Source organism: Paralichthys olivaceus, chromosome 1 (assembly GCF_024713975.1).
Source record: "Paralichthys olivaceus isolate ysfri-2021 chromosome 1, ASM2471397v2, whole genome shotgun sequence".
Lineage (NCBI taxonomy): Eukaryota > Metazoa > Chordata > Actinopteri > Pleuronectiformes > Paralichthyidae > Paralichthys > Paralichthys olivaceus.
Window position 1 is genome coordinate 17,142,202 of NC_091093.1, and position 22,984 is coordinate 17,165,185.

Below are 22,984 nucleotides of genomic sequence, written 5' to 3' on the forward strand. Positions count from 1 at the left end.
TTTCAATCCACACCGAGAACTTCGAGGTAGTGGGTCATGAAGATATATTCATTGGATTTAAACTTTTCAAAAGTGGAGTGGAATCGCTGGCTGCACCTGTGAACTGGGACTGTGAAGAGGACTTTCTGTTTTTTACATGTAAAATCCCACAGACACTTAATTCTATCTATCTATATCTTTCTATCATCGATCGATCATCTATCTATTTATCTGTAGTGTGTAGTACTATATAGAGGTCAGTAGTGCAATACATTGCAGTGTATTAAAAAGTGCTGGCTTGGGGCCTTTAGGACATAAGTCATTGTTTCCAGTTCAACTCTTGAATGTAAAAATTCAAATATTTGATGACCTTTATGAGGAGGCTTCATGTCTATAACGTGTATGTGTTGTCTTATGGAATGGTGTCCGAATTGAAAAGGCAGAATTGCTTTAGTCTATGGAATACAAATGAATGACTGTGTGAAAAAAGTGCCGGCTATAAAAGCATACATGTTTAATTGCATGGAAGAAACTTATTCTGGAGGACACGCAGTGATGGATGGATGTAAGAGACTGAATGCATGTAGACTGAGTTATAAGACTTTGGTCCTTGTCCTTTGCAGTGTGTATGTAACCTGACCTCTCTTAGTTTCTATCAATGTATTTAGTGCCACCATATTTTCTGTGCTGGAATAATACTTTTTTGGGTAAATTGAGTTTATGACAGACTATACATTATGTGAGTATAATGACAATGGAAGAAAAGGTTTACAAAATAGATTTTGAAAAAAGTTATCTTGGTCAAGAAATGGCGAAAGTAGCTAGTGATACAGGTTCCACCCAGGTTGATGTCAGTTTTGGTAAATACTGTGATTTCTTCACAAATGTACCATTAATCATATCATCAGATCCACTCACATGCAGTGATCGAGGGGCGTCAGGACGTTACGTAAAATATGACTTAGGAAAAGTGATCTGATTTAACCCTTGATAGTACAGGAAACCTTTCTGGGGGTTTTTCTGAGTCGTTTGTTTATTTGAATGATTCTATTTACACTGATGGAAGAAGCTCCAAAGAGTACAGGAAGCCTTTCCCCCTGTTTGTTTTTTCTCATTTTGCCATTGTATCTATGTGTTGTCTTACTTCATTATAAACACCTTGAAACTGTAAATACTTTATTATCATTATTATAAAATCAATACACTGTGTTGCATTCTTTCAGGCATGGATTTCCCTAAGTAAACTGGATGCTGTGTGGATGATGGTGAGTTTATGTCGCTGTACTAAATAATATTGACAGTTGAGTTGTTTACACGTTCATTATTCACGCATTTGAATGAAGCTGAGTTTCCGCCTCACGACAGCAGAGAGAAGCTGATGGTCGGTGTGTCAGTGAACGTGAGCGCGCGCTGACTCCCGCAGCATCCCCCGCTGTGCAGGACCAGCATGTCACTGCGCTCGGCGGAGGGATACAATAACCAATGTCATCGTGGTGCTGAGGCTTTCGCAAAAGGAAAAATGTCTGCCTAAGGGAAACTCGTAACTGAGACATATAGCGGAGCTTTTCACAGGTGCTGGCGTTTAAACCCGCGTTCCGCAGTTTCGAGGCGTGTCGCAGCAGAGCGAGCCGTCACCAGATCACCCTAGTCGGGATTTCAAGCGGACAAAAAGGTAAAATATGTTGCAGGAGTTGGTGCGAAGCTGTCGGACCTGTGGGAGAAGTTGGGAGTTGAGAAAGAGCCTAATTGGGTTTGTGTGGTGGAGCTGGGGACTGCTGTTGTCATGTGCACTGTTAGTTTGTGTGTGTTACTCATCGGGGGGGGGGGGGGGTGATTTGTGTCACGGTCTGCTCTCCACTAATGTCCACGCGGACTAACACCGCTAGCTGTTTTCCATCCAGACGGACCAGTGTGTGCAGCTAATGTTAGCCGCTCCGCTAAGTGACGCGGGGCGCCTCCGCTCACATCAGATACGTCCAGAAAACCAGCCCCACAAATCACTGACATGCACATCGTCCGTGAAGACTGATCCAGTCACTTGTGAGAACCTGTCACCGGCAGCGCACACACACACACACGCGCGCGCTGTTAACGCGAGGCTGCAGGTAAACAAGCTGCAATTCAACAACAGTGATTTCTCCTTTTAATCACAGCAAAGAACTGAATGAGTGCAAATGAACGTGTGCACCGTCTGATCGGTGGCTGTGAGGCAGCGCCGCCACTGTCTCTACGCGAGGCTCCGTCACAGCCAACTTTACTCCACAGTGATGCTCTTTATCCTGCAGCCACAACACGTCCCCCTCCGTGGCACGAAATAGTCCCCGAAGATGTGACCTGATGCACTGTGTGTCTCCTCCAGGTTTCTAGATCGCCAGGATGAATCCTCAGCAGCGGATTGCCGCGCTTGGAACAGACAAGGAATTAAGTGACCTGCTGGATTTCAGTGCGGTATGATGCCTTTTCACTCTTTCTTTTTTTATTCCAGCTCTGAGGTCTTCTAGGTGTGAGGACCTTCACAGACTCATTGATCAGTATTGGCAGATTATTAAAACCGTGAGCTGCTTTCAGGATGATTATAAGTGATAGTTTTGATTGGCACAGTGGAGTCTTTGCTCTAATTGTAGACACATGTCCCTGTTATTCCCTTCAGATGTTCTCTCCACCTGTAAGCAGAGGGAAAAACAGGCCCACCACTCTTGGAAGCAGTCAGTTCAGTGCATCAGGTAGGACCCGTTCACTCACCCGTTCTCTGTTCCTGCTTGCATGCATTGATTGATCTTCACACAAAAATCATTTTCACCGACTAATCTATTTGTTTCAACGTTGTTTGGGTTTATTTCTGAATGGAAGGCAGAAGGAAAATGGTCTTATTGCAATCTTGAATGTGATTCTTTTCCCTCCTCTGAGTGAGGGTTGTGTGTGAGGTGCACATCTAGTGCTTGAAACATGAGCTTCCCACCTGGAATTGTAGCGGAGCACTGTAGTAAAGAAGTGGAACAAAGCTCTGTGCAGGCCATAGACATGTGTAGATGTTTTATTTACCTTATTAACATGGTTGTGTGAAAGCCCTTTTACTTTCAGATGCATAAATAAGGTGTTATTGGCTGCTCTGATCGAGGTGTGTTGTTGTCAGTGCAGCAAGTGTTCACAGAAACATTGCCTGTGCGCTTATCAGGGTCTGTGTGGGGAGCGTAAGACACTTTTGAAATCAAATGAATTAATATGTCTGAGTTAGAATCTGGTGACGGACTTTAGTGTAGTTTAATGGGATTGTGAGACATATTCTCATTGACTTATGTTTGAGTTTCTTTGATAATTGTCTCAACCCTCATATGCTCACACACACTGGCTGTTCTTTTTTAATGCCTGCTTTTTGGGGGAACTATCTTTGAGCATCTTTGTTGTTGAACTAGTTTGTGGATGGTTTTTGTTGTGATAACCAAAGTTCAGATTCCCTGCTTCTGGATCACTTCCTGGCTACAAACGCAACAGGACATTAATCCGAAGCACATCTATTGTCTGATGTGCCACTAAAGAAAGTCAACAATCAAGCATTATGTCCTCTCAAAGCATGTTTTGTGTGCATCGACAAAGCCTCGTTGTTGTCAGTTATCTGTGAAACGAAAGACACATGTAGTGGAAACTGAACAAAAAGACAAAGGAACAAGAACAGAGCTGTTACACATGAACTGTGGAGTTGTTAGCAATGATTTAAGAAAACCTAATCATTCAAGTGGGGAGGATGTCTGTGGGTGTGCTCTCTTCAGTAAAACAAATGACAAAGAAAATCCCAAAGGGAACTCGTTTTATGTATTAATGACACAAGTGGTCCAGGTGATCATTGTTCTACTTGTTTTTTAGACTATATTAGGTGTTTGTATTAACTTGTGGACTGAATCTAAATCTACAGTTTAATGTGCAGTCCAGCAGAGCAACAGCTCTTACTGCAACCTCTACAACTTCCTTTCTGTCACCATTCAAGTGTCAAAGATGGGATGTATCACAGGGCTTTGTTTGCTTTAGATCATACATATTGTTTGTAATAAACTGGCAACTCAGTGTTTATTTTCCAATTGTTAGTTATGAAACGTTTTTACAAGCCCAGTTGTTATGTCATTTCTAAAACACACTTCTAAAACCTTTGATTCTTGCTTTTCAAACTAGCACACAGGATTTTTAAAGCCCGATCGCATCTACCATAAACATAATACTGGGACTGCCACGAGTGCTATGTCCGAAATTGACTTCAGCCATGTGTTGTATTGAGATGGCATTGATGTGTGTTTTATGATTTGATAGAGTAAGATGTTTTCATCATGTTGACAGCTACCTTTAGGCTGGGCCTTGCACTCTGGGACTTTTAAAATAGAAGAGCATCAGCATGGTGCTTGTTGTGAAACAGAAAAGAATTGGAGACTGTCAGGAGAAATGTGTGTCACGGCCAAAGCTCGTTGTCGTTTGCTGCTTGTTGTCTGGTCACCAGCCTCATCCTTTAGAAACGTATAAGTCCCAGTGTGGACTGTGGTTTCCTACTACTTCCAGCAAAAATGATCAACAAATTTTAACATGACTACTTACAAGATATTTTGCCTAATGCAAATAAAAGGTTTTATTTATAAAGTCTTGTTATTATATTATAGCTAAGATGTACTTTTATCTAATGTTAACTTTTTCTTGGTCTGTTTAACTATAAAACTTTCTGTAATATATGTTTGTGTGTATTATAACTATATCTTCTGTAAAATTCAAACTTTAGTAGATATATTGTTAATTATTTTCCAAATGTGAAGAATCTATGTGGGTCTGAAAAAACATGTTACTTGTTGATTTTCAGCCACTTGCGATTCTACCTGATTAGTTTGAGAAAGCAGCCACAATAATCTGATAATTGTGTTGCACATGATACTTTCTAAATGCTTTCATGATGGTTTATATGTTGGATACATTCTGTTATATGATAAACAAGAAGAAGAACAGTATAGCTGTTAATTGTTAAGCCCCTGACGTTGCAGTGGCCAACTAGTCATGGGTATTTGTTGACTCCAGTTATGATGGAAACATGAGACCTGAGTGGAAATGCCGATTTTCACCCCTTTTCCAGCACAACCGGTCAAAGCCCTGCTATCAAAGTAGCTGTCGAGGAGTCAACGAAGGCTCATTGCCTCCATCTGTAACTTCTTCAACCACTTGTCATCACAGCCACAAACTCAAACAATGTTCAGTCAGTGTTGAATTTAAGGAGACTGATATAAAAGTGACATTAAAGGGATAGTTAACCAAAAAATGAAAATTCACTCCTTATCTAATCACCCCATGCTGATGGAGGAGTGGGTGAAGTGTTTGAGTCCATGAAACGTTTGGAGTTTCAGTGGTAAAGCGTTGTAGCCAAATCCAAAACCATTTAAGTAACTTGTGACTCCTTCGAATGTAAAACAAAAAACAGACAAAAACATGCGTCCACTGTGGTGTCATCCGAGTGTTTGTAATCCCCGACATTCAAATTAGACTCCAAATATCGTCATTTACACCTTGTTTTTAGCCTAAATGTCAGCAAACCAAATTTGAATTTGGGGGTTCAAGGACACCTGGATGACACCACAGGAGAAGTTCAGACCACGGAAACCTTGCTGTAGTTGTGTAGTTATTGTTTCTGGTTTGGTTTTTATCAAGTAAATTCATTCTAATCATCATATTTCTTGACAAATATTGCAAAACTCATCATATTCTAGATAAAGTTGTCATAATAAACTCCAGTACCTTGAAGTGTATCAGGTCTATCATGGGTAAATCCATCCTCTGCAGCCTGCAGAGTGCACTCCTGGGTCTCTGATCCCCGCAGCAGAGGAAAAAGCACGTTCATAAGCGATTGTGAACATAAGGCAAGTGAGTGTGCAGACACAAGTGTGGAAATTGCAGGGAATGAGAGTTTGGATTATTGTATCTCAGCTGGGTATAGCCAGATAATTGAGACAGAGTGGGACCAGCGAGACCCTTCAGAAGTGCGCCAGAGAAAGATGGATTGGAAAAAATAGCCAGTGTGGCTCAAACTGAGAATCATCACTTCTCCCTTCCAGCTGTGTTGATGATGCAAATTTGATGAGGCCATTTAGTGGAGTGGGGCTGTGGATGGCTGCTGACGATAATAAGCTTTAGTTTTGAACGGCATCTCTTTCACTACGTTTACGCCTGGTCTTCATGTTACTCAGGAGGTTTTGAGCCCCTCAAAAAAAGGCCATGCTTACTTCCTGATGAACAGTCACAACATATCCTTCCCTGATTCGTCACGCTCCTGTCACATGACCCTTTTCCTGAAGACAAAACAGCATCAGCTTTGACTAATGACGAATGTCCTGCTGCAGAGTAGACGTTCAGCTTCTTGTTTACATGTGTGCGTGAATGGTCATTCGTTTTCAGGTGTGTTATTCCAGAAAGAGATTATAATGGATTATGAATGGAGCCATTTTAAACATAATATATATAAATATGTGGATATATTCTTAGTGTAATGAAGTGGTCCATTGGTTAGCAGTGAGCTGGAGCTGGTTGGTTTGTCATCAGTTGGGTCCTCAAACAAAACAAAGAAAAATGCACTATGAACATTGTCTTTTTTAGCTGGAAGCAGCCAAAGAGAGCCTCACTGTGGCCTCACTGTGTGTTCATATTGTTGTTAAAACCAACAGCCAATCACAACAGAGAGCATGAGGTGCAGTCCTATTTCAATTGAGTCAATTCATACTTAAAAATGATTTATTAACATGTATGTAACCTCCCAAAAGAGGTCATGATTTCACCTCTGTCTGTTGGTTTGTTTGTTTGTTTTTCTGTCAGCAGGATTTCACAAAAACTACTGGATGAATTTCCACAAAACTGGATGAAAGGATGGGACATGGGCCAATGGAAAAAAAAAAAAAGACAAAATTCTTGTGCAGATCTGTACAGAAAGGGGATAAAGGAATTTTCTGAATCATAGTGAATCATTTGATGGATCTTGATGAAAACAGAAATTAGGCTTATTTGGGGCACTGATATCTGAGTGTGAGAAATCTGGTGAAGCTTGATTGAATTTAAGTGGACTGTTGGTCCTTGGCGCAGGTATACGCTCTACTGAGTATTCTTGCTTGTGTCTCAAGTAACTTATAGTTTGACAGTCTTCATCTAAATCAAAGCTCTCTCTCTCACCCCCCCCCCCCCCCCCCTCTCTCTCTCTCTCCTTCCCTTCCCTTCCTCTCTCTCTCTCTCTCTCTCTCTCTGACTGTTTCTCCAGAAATGTAGGACCTGGTGCTGAATGTTTCTTTAAAGGACAAGTTAATATAATTTATAGTAGGAAATGGAATCAAGGCTAAACCATCATTTACCCTCTCTGACCCTGTACCCCTGTCGAAACTTTTAATTGAATCTCCAGCTTTTTCTCCACAGCCTTTATTTGTAAACATGTAGTTGATGCAGACGTTGGTTTCACCATTTGTGCTGCTCTCAGTTGATTTATCAAAGTTTCAACTTTTTTTTCCACATGGAGCCAGAAGCTCTCTGCGGGTCAACAAATCATGCGTGTGGTTTGCATTTGTGCACATTAACATGAATGTCATTAAAAAAGTGGTGAGATACTGAGGCATGAACCCAATATCACATCATATTCTCATCAGACATGATCCTGATACAGTTGTCCTGGGTCATAGGAAATAATAAGTAAATCTGTGCTGGGAATCCGGTTAACTGGTTTTTAAATGACTGATATTTCTCATTTCATTCAAGATGCTGCCTGGACCAGAATTTTTTTTTCTCTTTTTTAACTCCAGCCAGAAGATACCAGAAGGATTTGGATTTGATAGTTTCCTCAGGTGTTCATAGCTGAATCTGATCTTTGTGTCCGAAGGTATTATATCATGTTTGAGAGTTTATGTTGGAAGGTTATCAAATCTCCCCTCTGTTTGTATTTGAAAGTTGTTGTTGTACTTCACTGTATATCCAGGGTGAAATTAAATTACATATTGTAAATATATTATGCTTTGTATTGCTTGATTTGCACGTTTTTTTTCAGAATGAACATATCCAGCATGTTGAGAGCTTTAATATCATTAAAAGACAAATAAATCATGTTGGTACAAAGACATGAAGAAATAACTGATGAGCATTATTAATATTATTAGATATGTTGACTGCATGTCATGACCAAATAAGTGTCTTAAAACAATAGCAGGATTATTGCATGAACATTTTAGTCACCAGCCTGAATGAGCTGTACCTCAGTAAATGTGAAAACTCACCAGAGTTTGCTTTGACCAAACCATTCAGGTTCCATGTGAAAACCTTTTAAATGGAGAAAATAGATGTTCTCTTCAGTGTCCTTGCTTATTCAGTGGATACAAGGATGAAGCTGCACTACTGGTTATTAAATTATTTCCCTCTGTTTGCTAAGTTGACACTTTACAATGCTTCAGCCTTTTTTGCATGATCTTACAACAGAAGTGGTAAAAAAGAAATCTCTCTACTGGAAAAACCCTCCTCAGTCTTCCTGTTGGATGAGTTTTATATTGAACTGGGGGCTTGGGAAGGGTGTAGCTGTTTATGAATGACTCAATAGAGAGTTGTGATCGCCAACATCTGTGCTTACTCTGTCAGCCCTTCACATTCTCACCAGGAGGTTTACAAAAAAATTAACTCTGTATATACTGATCATTTGACATTATTTATCTTATTTTAAGTCATTCACATCTTTTCCCTGACATGTTCTATTCTTTGTCAATGCATAAAGTTTATTTGGAGACTGCTGCACAGCAGAGGTGACGTTGATGAATTGAAGTGAGATGTGTTCCACTCAGCAATCAGGTTTATATTGTGCCAAAGAGAAGCATAATGGATGTCAGGTCAGATTGGTGATAATACAGTTGCTGAATATACTTACTTACTCCTGCTATAGTCTATCTTTCAATGAAGGCCTTTACTTTGGGAATTGAACATGTTTCCTTCAGTGACATCATGTACTTATACAAATCTATATTATTTCACTACTATTTGTTGAAAACTAATTAAACCCATCCGATGTTCAATAATACAACGTTTTTATATTTCCAGTGAATATCCTGTTAAGTGTTACTGAATAACCTCAACTGAATTGTGTGTCTAATCCTCGCTGATTTAAATGTTGAGGTCAACTGTAGAAAAACCTCTCTAACAGTTGAACAGCACCACAGACTACATCCTCAGAAATTACCATGAGGTTTTCTAACATTGTCTACACGCACAGTGTGGTTGAGTTTCCAGAGCTGAAACCAGCTGCCTGCTGCTGCTGGTCATCTGTGACTATAAATGTGCTGCTAAAAGACGCCAAAAACCTCAGTTGATTTAGTTTATGATTCATGGTTATGTCACTGCCAGCCCCTTGAAACTAACTGGAATCACTGTGAAAATAAAATAATGTTGATTATTGGAGCTTTAAACAAACTGTGAGAAAGGCGTGATACTGTACGTCAGACAGACCATTCAACAGTGAAGCATTGGGTCTCCTGATTCATTATCTTTACACTACAGACAGTGAATTTGTGTATTTTTTTTTTTACTTTAGCTTGTTGTGTCAGTGAGTAATCTTATTGTGCTGGCTGTCTGTGCAAGGAGAAGAGAGGGGACCCTTGAGCGCTGGTAAGAGATGGTAATCAGACGAGATGACAGCCAGTGGCCCAGAGAGCAAACACTGACCATTGTTACAGCCACTGCGTGAAACGCCTCAGTTGGGCTACAATATGTCACACTGGTGTTGTCACACAAAAAAACCCCATGTGCTTTTAGTAACACAGGCAGTAGTAACTGCAGAGGTAGTTCAATTATTGTTGATTCTTTTTTCCCCCCCGTCTATTTTTGTGTTTGTTTGTTTGTTTGTAAGCAAGATTACATAAAAAATACTGAATGGATTACCACAAAACTTGGTGGGAGGATGTGTTCTGGGTCAGGGAAGAATCTATTACATTTTGGCGAGATACTGTGTTTTACCATAATTTTTTTTGATTTCTCAGATTAATTCATTGATCTGGATGAAACAGATGTGGGCAATTTGGTGCAGATCCCAAAAAATCAGCATAAGGGGAATTTGAATGTGGTTTCTTCAGGGGACTGTTGGGCCTTTGTGAAGGTATATGCACTCTCTGAGCGCTCTGAACACAAGTATCATGGTTATGAATGATACACCATGATTACCCAGCCTGATGAAGAATTTGAGGCAATTTAACTTTAGATTTTTCCCAGAAAGAATTTTTAAGAAAGAGAAATGATTGTGCTGTGTTTTAACAGCAAAACAATATGTTGATAAAAGTCCTCTATAACTGCTAACTGGAGCATGATTTCTGGTGAGAGACTCCCTGGTTAAGTACAGTAGAAAATAAATGTTTTATAAAAACACAGAATTAGAATATACAATGTCTACAAAACGTGACAGTGATCATATACATTATCGTACTCCATCATGTCTCTGTAGCACTGAGTGAGAAGTTTTTATTAAACCCAGATAAGTTTGATTGTCTTTATCAAGAGCAACGTGATGAGCCATATTTAAACTTTATGATTCAGAGTGTTTTGATTAATGACCACAGACCTGTGCTGTTATTGGAGTTGTTTATTCCATGCTCGCTGCGTGGAGGCAGCTAACTGAAAATCATTTGTTAAATTTCAAGGTTAAAAATATTAGTTTTGTTTGTGTCTTGCTGTATTATTATATTCCTGAGCATACACAATATTCTTTAACCTCGTATTTCTTTTATTTGAAGTTGAAAATGAACAAATGGTATTGCATTTTACTGAGACAGATGAAATTACGACAGGGACAATCAATAACTTGGACAATGTTGACGCTTTACCGTGCTACAATTATGTCTTGTTTGTGGGGACTTTGGCTGTTTCTGCTGCACAATATTGTCTCAAACAGCAGGAACAATTGAGCCATCGAGTATTTTTTTTGCAGACTATATCACTTCAATTACATTGCAAGGATCAGATATTATATTTTTCAACATATGCCAGATGGTCCAGCTTTGCAGTTTGGTTGGATGGATTGATTTCATTTTTCTGTCTCTTTGACTTTTAAAGCACAGAGATTTTCTTTAACTGAAAAAATTAGTTTTATTAAGTTTCAGTGCTCAGCTGTTTGGAAGTAGCCTGGCATACATCAATGCCAAATCATAAAGTCATAAGTTCGTGATTTCACAATGAGGTTTACAAAGAAATGCGTATTTTCCTCACGATTCATGTAAAGCAAAATAAATGACACCATTAAAAATAGTTTTTTTTGTCAGGAAGGGTAACTTTGGAGGATATTATGAGTCACGTTTATTTTTCATTTCAAAAGAGGAAAACATAGGAGAGTTATAAAATCACATCTCAGTTATTATGCATCTGTTTGAAACACTTAAAACCTGCTCAACACCCACTTTTACTCTGGCTTTTGAATCAGATGAAAGCCAGAGGTTGAAATGTATTAATGCTGTCTTATCTTATTATTATACAATCGTACTGTTTTGTTTTTAATTTGTTAATTCAATGTACTTTTTGTTTCTCTCGGCTGTTTGTTTTATATTTGTATGCGTCTCCCCTATCTTAGCTGTTTAGCTGCTTTGGTCAACATCTATTTTTTTAAATGTGCATTGTAGATAAATTGATTTGACTCGACTTAAGCGGAAGACGATGATGTTTATTTTTGTTCTTCAGTTGTGTGTGTGTGTGAGTGAGTGAGTGAGTGAGGGATACAGAGAATGTAGATAAACTCTAAGAGTAATCTCCTCTTGCTGACTGAGTTGTGCATCTCTCGCTCTGACAGGTATGGATGAGCGGACCAGCCAAGCATCCTGGGCCCCAGGTGGCGAGTCAAGTCCTCCCTATGAGACCTCCCGGGTAAGATGACCCTCACCTCCCTGCCTCTGAATGGCCTTTATGCTCCACAGCACATCATTTAACACTCATTACATCAAAGTGGTAGAATCACAATGCCATGTTGTATGACCTGTAATGGACATATTTCTCTGTGACTGGTTAATATACTGATGGCAGGTGGAATAGATTTTGTGGCAGATAAAACCACCTACCTGAATCTGATATTACTGATAGATGGAGCTTCTCTATAGAGCTTCGTTAAAATATCTCAACTCAAATATAGGCTAATGCTGCTCAGCATGTACTGCACCTCAAGAGACATCACTGAAAAGAGTGAACATGTTTATTGTCCCAGTTTTTATGTGATCAACTGCTTTGCTACAGAGGAAATAATCATAATGATAAATCATCTTTTGATTGTTGTCATAACAACGACAAATAATAGAAAATACCCCAAATTTCATTCCTGCACACTTGATATTTTGAAACTACATCAACACCGTTTATTTCCATAATTACTTTCATTTCTATAAAATGTCCTGAATGTCTTGTTTTCTACAATTTACAAACCAAACCACAAAAATATTTGGTATTTTTGCAGCTAATCAGTTATTAAAATAGTTGATTTTTTGGTTAATCAACTAATCGTTTGTGTGTTTCTGTTGAGCAGGCAGCATCAGGACCTTCAGGCATGAGTAGTTTTAGGGTTGACAGAGATGATTGTAGTGACAGTGCAGCTAATTCATAATTCTTAATCTCTTCTCGACGTTTGATGGAATTTACTAACTTTGGTTTCTTCCTCTTCCCGTCTTCTGTGAATACGAGTGTGTTCAACCTGTTTTAAACTGCAGTGAAATATATGATGACTGAAAGCTCTGCTGTCAAAAAGCTCCCCTGCTCTCCCCAAGGGTTCATGCGCAGCATTTTAGCAGACAGTGTATTTACAGTAAATTGTATTTATATGCAAGTGGCAACCAGATATTTATGATTACATGTGAGGAAACATGACCCTCTGCCCTGAAGCAGCAACTCTTAATTTGAACCAAACTGAACCAAATTATAAACAGCCATATGGAAATAATAACATACCTCCTGTGCTAGAATTGTACAATTCTTTTGAGTTTTGTTGTACGTCCAAACCCTCTGGTTTTTGTCCTTCACCTAATTGTGTGCTCTGCAGGGAAGGTTGGTTCCATTGGTTCAATACATCTGACTTTTTGTCCCAGATCTACACTGTTGAGGAAAATAAGAATTTGATTAGAAATTTGTCTTTCGCCTCCTTGAAACTAACAAATGCATATACATTTGAGTTAATTAATTAATTAATTAATTGTAATCTCAATATTCAAAATTTAATTAATAGCTTTTTTTAAAGGGGTAGTCATCCTAGTTATTTTCTAGTGTGATTTATTTCTTTTATGACAATTTAATGTGCAACAATGCTGCTCCTCTGTTGTTGAGTTTAAGTGAGAACATCTCACTGTTTGTGTGAGGAAGCGTGAACAGCTCTCCCCCTGTTTGTTTGTCCCTCACACATTGGTTGTTCTTGATGCCCTGTATGAATTTCATATAATGTCAATCTCCTGTCACTTTCTATTAGAACACAGCTAAATGTCAAAGCCACTCGGGCTGAGTTACCTTGTTTATTCCTCTGTGCCCTTCCCGAATGAACATCTACAGGCTATGGTAACATAGGCAGCTTGATTTGAATTATAAGACAGAGACACTTGAGATATCTTTGCTCCAGGTGCATATAAATGAGTGTTTCTGACAAAGCAAGGCACAGCATCAACCAGCAGACAGCTGTTTGCGCCTCCATAAAGCGAGCACACAAACACTCCCATACCACACTCCCCACACTCACACAGCTGCGAACGTGCCATGTATTGATGCAGACTTGATTTATATAACCTATAATATATTATATTTATTTTTCTCTAAGAAGTGAGTGACATCTCTCATGAACCTCAGCAGCCTACAACCAGTTAAAGGATTTCGGTATCTATTTACAGTATTTTATATATTTACCATGTGAATGTTGGCACAATGACATTCAGAGAAAAGCAGCATCTTCCAGTTATGGATGTCAATCAGTCATTGATGATCATGAAGTATTTCTGTCATTCATCAGTGAGTGAGTCATGTGTGGTGAGGACAAATCTGTGGCAAATTAAATAGAGTGAAAACGAAAAGAATTATCTGGAAGCAAAATTACATGACTGCAAATGTCTTCAGTTTCATGGTTCAATTCATTCCAATAACTCTGCAATAAATGCTTCTTGTTGACACAATGTCAGAGAGGTGTCTAAACATCCTAAACCACCAAGAACTATTATTTTCCTGTTTTAATCTGGTATCAATATTATTATTATGATCATTGATCATTTGTCTTATCAATGAGGAATTCAATTATTCTTTATTACAGCTCTTAAACTGAGCATCTTTGTAGATCACATCCCTGTCAGGGGTGCTGCCTCCCAACTGAACTTTCATTCATATCACATCAGTAATTTACACCGATTTTTGGATAAAGAAGCTCCTAAAGTGAAATACCAGACACCAAGGCTGTTTAATCCACATCTAAATGAAAATTTAATAATGGATATCAGCAGATACCCAATATTAAAGAACTGCGATCTAGATCTGAGCTAAAAAACTTGAAACAGTTTAAAAAACATTTTGCTCTTCAATGTCTCTTTGTATCCTTTTATTAAACCTTAAACCTAAATGTTTAACTAAGAATATGTGCTCATTGGTTCAGAAGCGTCAAGCCTTGGTGCAAGTTTACCTGATTGAGGTTGTAGAATTCACTCTCCCATTTTTTTTTTCTCTTTTCACAATCAGACGCATAGTTACTCCCACTTCGTCCTCTTATTTGAGTCGTCAGACTCGCATAATTTGCAGGGGCCTCAGAAAATTACCTCAAACATTGTGTATAGTGCTGTCTGTTACAAAAACATACAGGTTGCATATGTCTGTTTCTGAGATTTTAAGACATCTGCTGTGTTGTCAAGACCTAAGACCTTTTTTTTGACCTTCCAGGATTTAGAAAAACCTTGCGCTGTTGAACAGACTCCAGTGTTGTTCTTTTCTTTGCCTATGGCAATTCTTTTAAAGTGACTTGTTTAATTTCTCCTTTTTTGTTAAAACAAGAATTTAATGATTGAAAAAAGGGAGCTATTTTCTGAAATGCCCTAATTTGCGCCGTATTCCTTGTATTTGTCCAAGGTCCTTGGAAGAAAGTGCTTCATCTCTCAGTCTGTTACGGAGGGAATTCAGTCTTGTCCCTGAGCTTGTTTGAGCTGCTGCACTACGAGTGTGTGAGCAGTCGACTGTGAACAGTCCCGAGCTCTGCCGTGCTGACCTTGGCTCCCAGCCAGCCGCTGTATCCTGGGCAGCTGTGGCTGTAGGCTGGCGGTCTGACAGTCAGGGCTGTGCCCACCGTCACCGCACGGCAGCCCCCACTTCCCCAGTGCCCTGCCCCGTATTGATACTCGACCCCACACACATCCATCATGATCATATCATCGCTTTCCAAGCTGCCACATGCAGCCACACGTTTACCTGGGAAGCAGCACGGAGTGTGACTTTTTAAAACACTGTGGCGAGGGATTGGGGGACAGGGCGTGAGCTTCGGCCTGCATGCTGCCACAGTGATCTGACAGTTTTTTAGCCAGTAGTACTAATGTAGCCCCGTGGCAGCGATGACAGCGTGTGTTAGTGTCTCGGAGAGATGTAGGCCACCAGTGTTTGAGAATGATGAGGGATCTGTGATTGATGATCTAATGTTCCCAGAGGAGCAAATACAGTGTGGTAACATTGACACACAAACATAAACTGTGAACCTGGATTGACCATTACCCCCTTCCACTTGTTCTCTGCTAACGAACTTCGACTTTCCCTGATTCACGGTGGTAATTATAACACTCAAAGAAAGCATGAAGGGTTGGTCCCAGGTGCTTTCTAAGATTTATTTTATTAACAATTGCTTGATGATTTTGGGAAATACTTTTTTTGTCTTTTATGGCACAGACTTAGATGATAATATCAATACCACTCTAATTTCTTTCCTCTTAATATAAGACTACATAGAGCTAGGTCAAACAGCTATCTCCAGAGCAGGGGTGGGGATCCTTTTCCCTCTCAAGGGCCATTTCACTTTTTACAACATCCTTAGTGGGCCATACTAAATTATTGAACACATATAACACTAACCTCTCTAATGTGTAGGCTGGGATGGTTTCGCTGATATTGTGTGGTCGTGATGATGATGCTACTCACAGCTGGTTTTACTCATTTTACACTATAAAACAAATCGTCACCTTTGGTAGCATCATTCATGGCTTATAGAGACTAGAATTCCTCCCTGGTGAAAAACTGCAATAATTCCATGCACAAAAAATGTGTATTTGGTCTTATTTGATATGTCTGTTGTTTCGTTGACAACAGTGTCCTTTCTTGCAGTGTCCCTCCGTGTTTTGTTAATATCTAAGAAAGCGCAACATTCATGTTTTTCGTTCACCCTGACTGTGACTTGATGGAAACTTAAACTGAGCTTGTCTGTGTTTTTTATCTTTGGGCAGAATAAGGATAATTTTCTCCTTCTGCTTTTCTGCTTTATGCTAATCTAATCTAACATATTCATCATATTTAATGGACAACATTAGAGGGTATCAACCCTTTCATATAACCATTGCCAAAATATGTGTGCTTACCAGAACTTTGAACTATTCTTTCAAGTGTTCAGTGTGACGTACTTTCCTTGTTTTGGTTTAGAACAGAGGAAATGTATTTTGCTTGCGTAGGTTAGGTGTGTATGTTTAAGTCTGTGTGCGTGCGTGTGTGTGTGCTAGTGCTTCTCACGGGCCGTTGTTGTTATTGAGTCTGTTCATGGTGTGATTAACAGTGTGTGTGCGGCCTGGCAGGAGCACAATAGTGAATGTCTGAGGATTCCCTCTACACAGCGCAGCACTCCACTGCCTTTGAAATTACTCCATCACCATCCACTCACAAAAAAAAAGATGGATAATAAGATTTACTTTTTTTTTTACTGTATGTTGAATGCAAAGGGTATGAGTTGGTGAAAATAGCTTTATAGAAATGCAAGCCCACTGCTGCTCGGTCTCTCTGGTGGGAGTTAATGTAGTTTGGGGAGATGTATTTGACTGGAGCACAGTAGGATTTTCACAGGGCTTGGGATTAGCACTGTAACGGAATATCTTTTATTACATGGGACCCAGAGTTTTCAAAAACCATACTGTGACCGATATTTAGACCTAAGCCCCAGAAGCTGATAACTGTCATGAAAAGGCACTGTTAAGCTGCAGGAGAAAAAGGCAATTTTTTTAAGCTGCAGGTACCTGGGAATGATGTAGGATTGCATCTCTCTGTTTCTTCCCCTTCTACAAAACGATGTCTTCTTATGAACCACGTGCATGAGACGGCATAAGAACCTGTTATATAGATAAAATAGTAGAACAAAAGGAAAACTTGAGTAATTGTATTGGTTTAGAAGCTTCTTTTATAGATGTATTTGAACAAAGATAAAGGGGCTTCAGGTTCAGCTCTTTTTGTGAGCTAAGGGATCAACACACGTTTGCAAATGATCACAGCACTTTTTTTATTTTTGTCGATTAGTTGTCAAAATAGAGTTCACATAAATAGAAATGTAATCATGTGTTAGCTGAATTTACAAATTTACTTAATGGCAATGGAATTTTTTAAAGAACCTAGTTTTGAAAAAGGTGGCCATGATGTAAGCTTTGCATCAACTGTCTTCTCTTTAGAAAACACTTAATCATCTATACATCAGCTACAGTTAGCATGGCACATTGGCACGATAGCCGACAATGTTGTGTGTCCTGAATTGGAAACTGTAATTGGTTGTTGTCCTTATGTAGATCGTGTCAGCACCAAGTGTCAGGTATGCCAACCATCAACCATTAAAGCAGTGCGTTCATGTGAGTGCTCAGTCAGAGTGTGTGTGGGAAATGTCATGCCTCTTACCCAGCGGCCTTCTAATCAGCTGGAAATGATCAAATTAACAAATAAATAAACATGTTGTCTGGTGACATAGATGCCCTGTGGATAAAAAACCGGGATGAATACAAGGTGTTTCAGGCACTTGAAGAGCAGCGTTGTCTGTGAGACAGATGGACTTCCTGTGATGTAGACTTTGGCCTTTGTAACTCAAGGCTGCTGCACACTAGAGGACAAGCAGGCCGATTCGCCCTTTCCGACAATCGCGGGGGGAATTCCTGACTGGAGGTCAGTCGGTGCCAATTATCTGCCCAAATAATCCTGAAGTGTGAGGGGTTACAAACTAATCTTAATGCGACCGATTTGGTCAAAGCCTCCCAGATCTCAGAAATATCCAAAGTGTTTGATATTTACGATAATCGTCTCTGCCAGAAACTGACAAAGCCTTGTACGCCCTCTCAGCCATGATTTCATCCGTAGTGTTTTATTCTTTTTGTTGTTTTTCGCTATGAAACAGAGCACACGACGTCGGTCCTCCTCCATGGAGAAGACTTGAATGTAGAAGTCTGGATGTAGCCTTGGCAAACCTTTAACATGTACAGAAAGCTACATGGCGCTTAAGGAAAGGGAACAACCTGACAATCATATAGGCCCTTTAAAGTTAAAATATTAAAATGCAAGTTACAGAGTTTTTTAGTATTTCCTCTTATTTGTTTGTTTTTTGTTTCTCAATTTTTCACAAGAGATTGGACAGTTTATTGGCATAGGCGACCATTTGTGCTCTCCTCTTCCTAATTAGTGGTGTGTCATAGCACTCAATTAGTGAAGTTGCCCAATAAAGTGGCTAATATTCTGATCTCTTCCCCCAGGGTTTCGCAGACAGCCCTCATTACGGCGATCATTTGAGTGACAGTCGATTAGTGTCCCATGAAGGATTGTCTCCAACACCTTTTATGAACTCAAACGTAATGGGTAAGTAAATGATTCTCTTCAGTTCACCCGTCACATGCCCTTTGGTAGTGGATATAAAAAAAATTGTCTGATTGAGGTTAAGGCACATCACACATCTGGAGGTAGCACCAGTGAAAGACTTACCAGGCTACAGGGCAGTTTTTTACCAGCTCCTGCTGTCTTTATTTCCTCCCTTAATCCCCCTCCCCTTTCTATATCTCCCTCTTCCTCCTCCTGCGATGACCCTCCCCCAGGCTAGAAGTCACGCCATCAGTGTAGCTTTCCGTCATAAGAAGCTGTCTCCGAGACATCAAAACTGCCCTCAGCGTCTTCCATTGGCAGCAGGGCTTTGTGTTTTTTTAGTTGCAAAGATAAACAGGCAGTTATATCAAACAGCATCTCACACATAGTCATTGCCTTTGGATTTGTAAAATCCTGCTATAGTCCCATTTTATATATCATTTTTTGAACAATGCAGAATCCCTTTTTATTATATTGTTTCAGAGATCATTGGTGTTTAACCTTTGTCATCTGATATGCACACAAAGCCCTATCATAGTAGTCTAATTCCCCTGTTATCAACACCACTCGTCATGTTCCAAGTGTGTTATACTTCAAACTGGATGTTATGTGACATTTTTAATTGTACCAAAGTAAATGGAGCTTTAGTTTACATGGTTTCTTTATTCACTTCAGTAGGTGTGGTCAAATTAGCATTCATATCTCGACCATTTGAAGTAGCAGAAGCTGGATGTTTCAGCTGTCTATCAATCACACCCAGCTTTGTATTTTATTGGATTTTGTGACTATACATAAACGAAAGATCGGCCTCACACAACTACCTTCTCTTATTACAGACTGGCAAATTGTAATCCCATCGTAACATTAGAACTGGCTTCATTGCAATGTGTAACCAGTCAACAGTTTTATGGCTAAGAACATCTCAGCTCATTACGTAAGAACCCAAGCAATGTGATTAGTTCCCAAATGGGTGCTGCTGAACTGAAGTGAAATGTTATCTTTCTTGTAGTTGATTCGTGACTGTTTTACATACAGTGTGTATTGCTGCCCACGCTAACTGCGTCTGTAATTATGCGAATGAGCTGCAGAATATGAATGCAATCTTATGCAGTGATATGTCAGATGTTGACAGTATGATTGTAAACTGGAATTGCTTGTGCGTATCTCAACCCTGGAATTTAAGAGGAGTCTGGCCATTCAATAGTTTTTCAACGGCAATATCTGGATGTTATATTGGTTTATGAAGTTTTCAGCACCTTCATTGAATCATGTCTGGAGGGTTATTCCTCATTAATGAGTAATCACACAACCATGATGTTTAGAGGTAGAGCCTCAATGTGTCTTGTTGTAGGGATGGTAACAGTCCCCATCACCCTCAAAGAATAAGCAACATATCTGATAAATGGATAAAAGTGGTAATGGTTAAATCAGTTGGTCTCTACAATTTCTGACCTGCTGAATGGGTTTTTTTCAAGTCAGGCTTCGTGTCAACATACCGAGTAGTGTCTGTAATTCTGAGTTGGCCGACAGTTGCTCTGTCAGGTGTGTGAAATTCTTGAGCAAATGGTTAGCCTGAGGATGTACCCAGATCATTAACGCACTCTAATGGACAATAAAATATTGCTAAGTGGATGGCTTGTGGCCAAGGCACAGACTACAACTTAAGAGAGATTGCATTAAAGTGGTGTAATCACTGGTTTGCTCGGCTGAAAAGTGAGTCGGAGCTTTGTCTCAGCGATGTCCTCCACTGTTAATTCATCGTGCTGAGTTGGCCCAAACTGCTGCTGCGAGGTCTGACCAGAGACTGTAAGTGAATTATGTCAGACAAACAGTATCACAGAAATGATAGACAATGAAAGGCTGCAGATGATCAGAGAAGACGCAGAGGAGGCAGCAGTTTGCTTATTCGTGCCAGCTGGGTATTGTTCTTCACCGAACAGAATAACCAAACAACACATTGAATGATTTTCACCAATCTTATCACTTTGGAGGGTTCCTCTAGATGATCAACTGTCAAGGACGACATCAACAGAAATACCATCTGAAAAACACATTTTTCGGTATGTCTAAACTGAAACTGATAATCATCCTCATATTATTATACATTGTAAGTGATGTCATCCATCTCTCATATGGGACTATATCCAGGAACTGTTTGGATAGAAATAATTTATGGTGAAGTGACATCATCATGGCATCTCTATGAAGTCAAATTACATTATTTCATGTAGTAATGCATTAAGATTTGCGACCAGTACAATTTGAGACACAAATAAAATCTTATTTAGATGGTATGAATGTCATGATGATGCTATTATGAAATGACATTATTACAATATAAAAACTTATGGATATGTTAAGTCTAGTTTATCAGCTCAGGGGATCTAAACTGCTTTGTTATAGAAAATGCAGCACAGATAAGGATTTTCCTACAGGAAAGTTAACTGACAAAATTATTATTTTTTGCCTATACAAAGAATATCAGTCTTCATTATTGTCGAGTAATTTCTCTCCTGTTGCCCATTTACTGAGCTGAACAGTCATACTACTGCTTCGCCAAATAGCTGCAAAATTGAATTTATTGGTATTTTAAGATCTCTACAGTTGAAGAAAATGAGGACCATCAATCTGGAGTAAAAAGAACGCTCATCCGATTAAAAAAAAACAGGCCCCGCCACTGCACTATCCGAGAACGTCTGATCTTCTGCGACCTCTGTGGATAACTCTGCTGCTATTACATGTGTCCGCCAAATGTCAAAATAACAGTAATAAGGTAGATCAAAGAAACCAGAGACAAACAAAAACTGACTATGCTTTATATCATGTTCTAACCTTGTATAATCATGAGTTACATGTGGTTGAAATTGGTTCTGCATGTTGAAGAGAAAGTACTGATGTTTATTTCATGGATTTCATTCCATGGACTGGATTTTTTTTATTCTGCCCAAATTTATCTATCAATTCATATCCCCCCCATTCTTAACAGCCCTCGAGATGTAAACCTCCTTACTAGTGTATATCTGACTTTAATAGGAGTCCTCTTTACACACATTGGAACAATAGGGCTCTGTACTACAGATACTGCATACTATACCTGATTACAAAACACAATGTTAATTTTTGTGCGAATACAGGTAATCATCGGCTGTTGTACCACGTGCAGAACGAGGTTCAGTGGAAATACTTCATATATCTGTATTTCTAAATGTTCACAGAATCAAATGACTCATAATGTGCAGGAATTCCTTTTACACAGTGAGATAATGAAAAACATTAATCATGTCAGTGTATGTTCAGTTCAATAGACATTGCCCTTGAAGATATATTTTGATGATCAACTAAAAAATCAGCTCATTTACATGTCTGATTATATGTTTTTTTACCATGAACATTAACTATGCCTCTAACAAGTCATCATAAAACAGATTAGACCTGTGAAATGGCACCGTCTTACCCCGGTCTCACAGGAGAAGTGTATGGGGATTTGAGGCTGAAGGATGGGGGGGTTTTGGTTGAATGCCGGGCAGCCACTGACTGCTTAACGATGACTGTGTTCTCCCTGGGGGCCGGCTCCCGCGTTAGAGCAGTGTATGGATCAGCTGGTCTGGGCCTCACGTGCGTCCTTGCCCCACCCCCTCTGGCTACAATCCTCTTACTGACCCACACGCCTTCCACTAGCATGCTGCCCGACAGGTGGTAGGTGGCCGCTGCATTGTTCCTACTGGTCAAACTTTTTTTTTGTTTCAGCCATGTGAGTCCCTTTGACTCAACGGCTCGTCACATGCATGGGAAGTGACCAATGTCATTGGTAGAGATTTGCGGCTTTATTATGTGTAATTCCTGTAGACTGACAAAGACTATTGGTAGTATTGATTGTCACACAGATATGATGAAAAAAAGTTCTCATCAGGTTACTTCAACCATGTCTTTGTAATTTTAGGACATTCTTCATTATTTGGAAATTTCAATAATGATTTATTTTAAGGATGTGATGATCATTTATGACTTGAAACAATGAGGTAGTTGGGATCTAACACAAAAATAGTTCCTGCAACCATTATCTTTTTAAAAGTACTTAGTTGTTGTTCCTGGTTCTCCCATGTACCAGTGCAGCTGAAGTTTAATGAATGTAATTCACTGAACCTCGCTTCCTTCTCCGTATGACTCAAGTCTTCTGTAGGTCTTGCGGTGGAGGGTTGTT

At 39.5% G+C, this 22,984-nt stretch overlaps 1 protein-coding gene across 9 annotated transcripts in view; it reads left to right on the forward strand.

Moving 5' to 3' along the window:
• Window position 1: 1 nt before the first annotated feature.
• tcf12 (transcription factor 12) overlaps window positions 2-22,984 on the forward strand; it is a 70,359-nt gene continuing 47,376 nt past the window's right edge. For 7 of the 9 annotated variants that reach the window (XM_069523739.1, XM_069523759.1, XM_069523769.1 and 4 more), the window contains exons 1-7: window positions 2-138; window positions 1,203-1,244; window positions 1,345-1,651; window positions 2,339-2,427; window positions 2,630-2,702; window positions 11,780-11,853; window positions 18,681-18,783. In XM_069523739.1, the coding sequence (XP_069379840.1) occupies window positions 2,356-2,427; window positions 2,630-2,702; window positions 11,780-11,853; window positions 18,681-18,783 (322 nt within the window). In that variant the 5' untranslated portion in view covers window positions 2-138; window positions 1,203-1,244; window positions 1,345-1,651; window positions 2,339-2,355. Of the gene's footprint in view, window positions 139-1,202; window positions 1,245-1,344; window positions 1,652-1,861; window positions 2,085-2,338; window positions 2,428-2,629; window positions 2,703-11,779; window positions 11,854-18,680; window positions 18,784-22,984 lie in introns of those variants that run through there. The other 2 variants (XM_069523745.1, XM_069523748.1) reach the window with 2 other exon arrangements.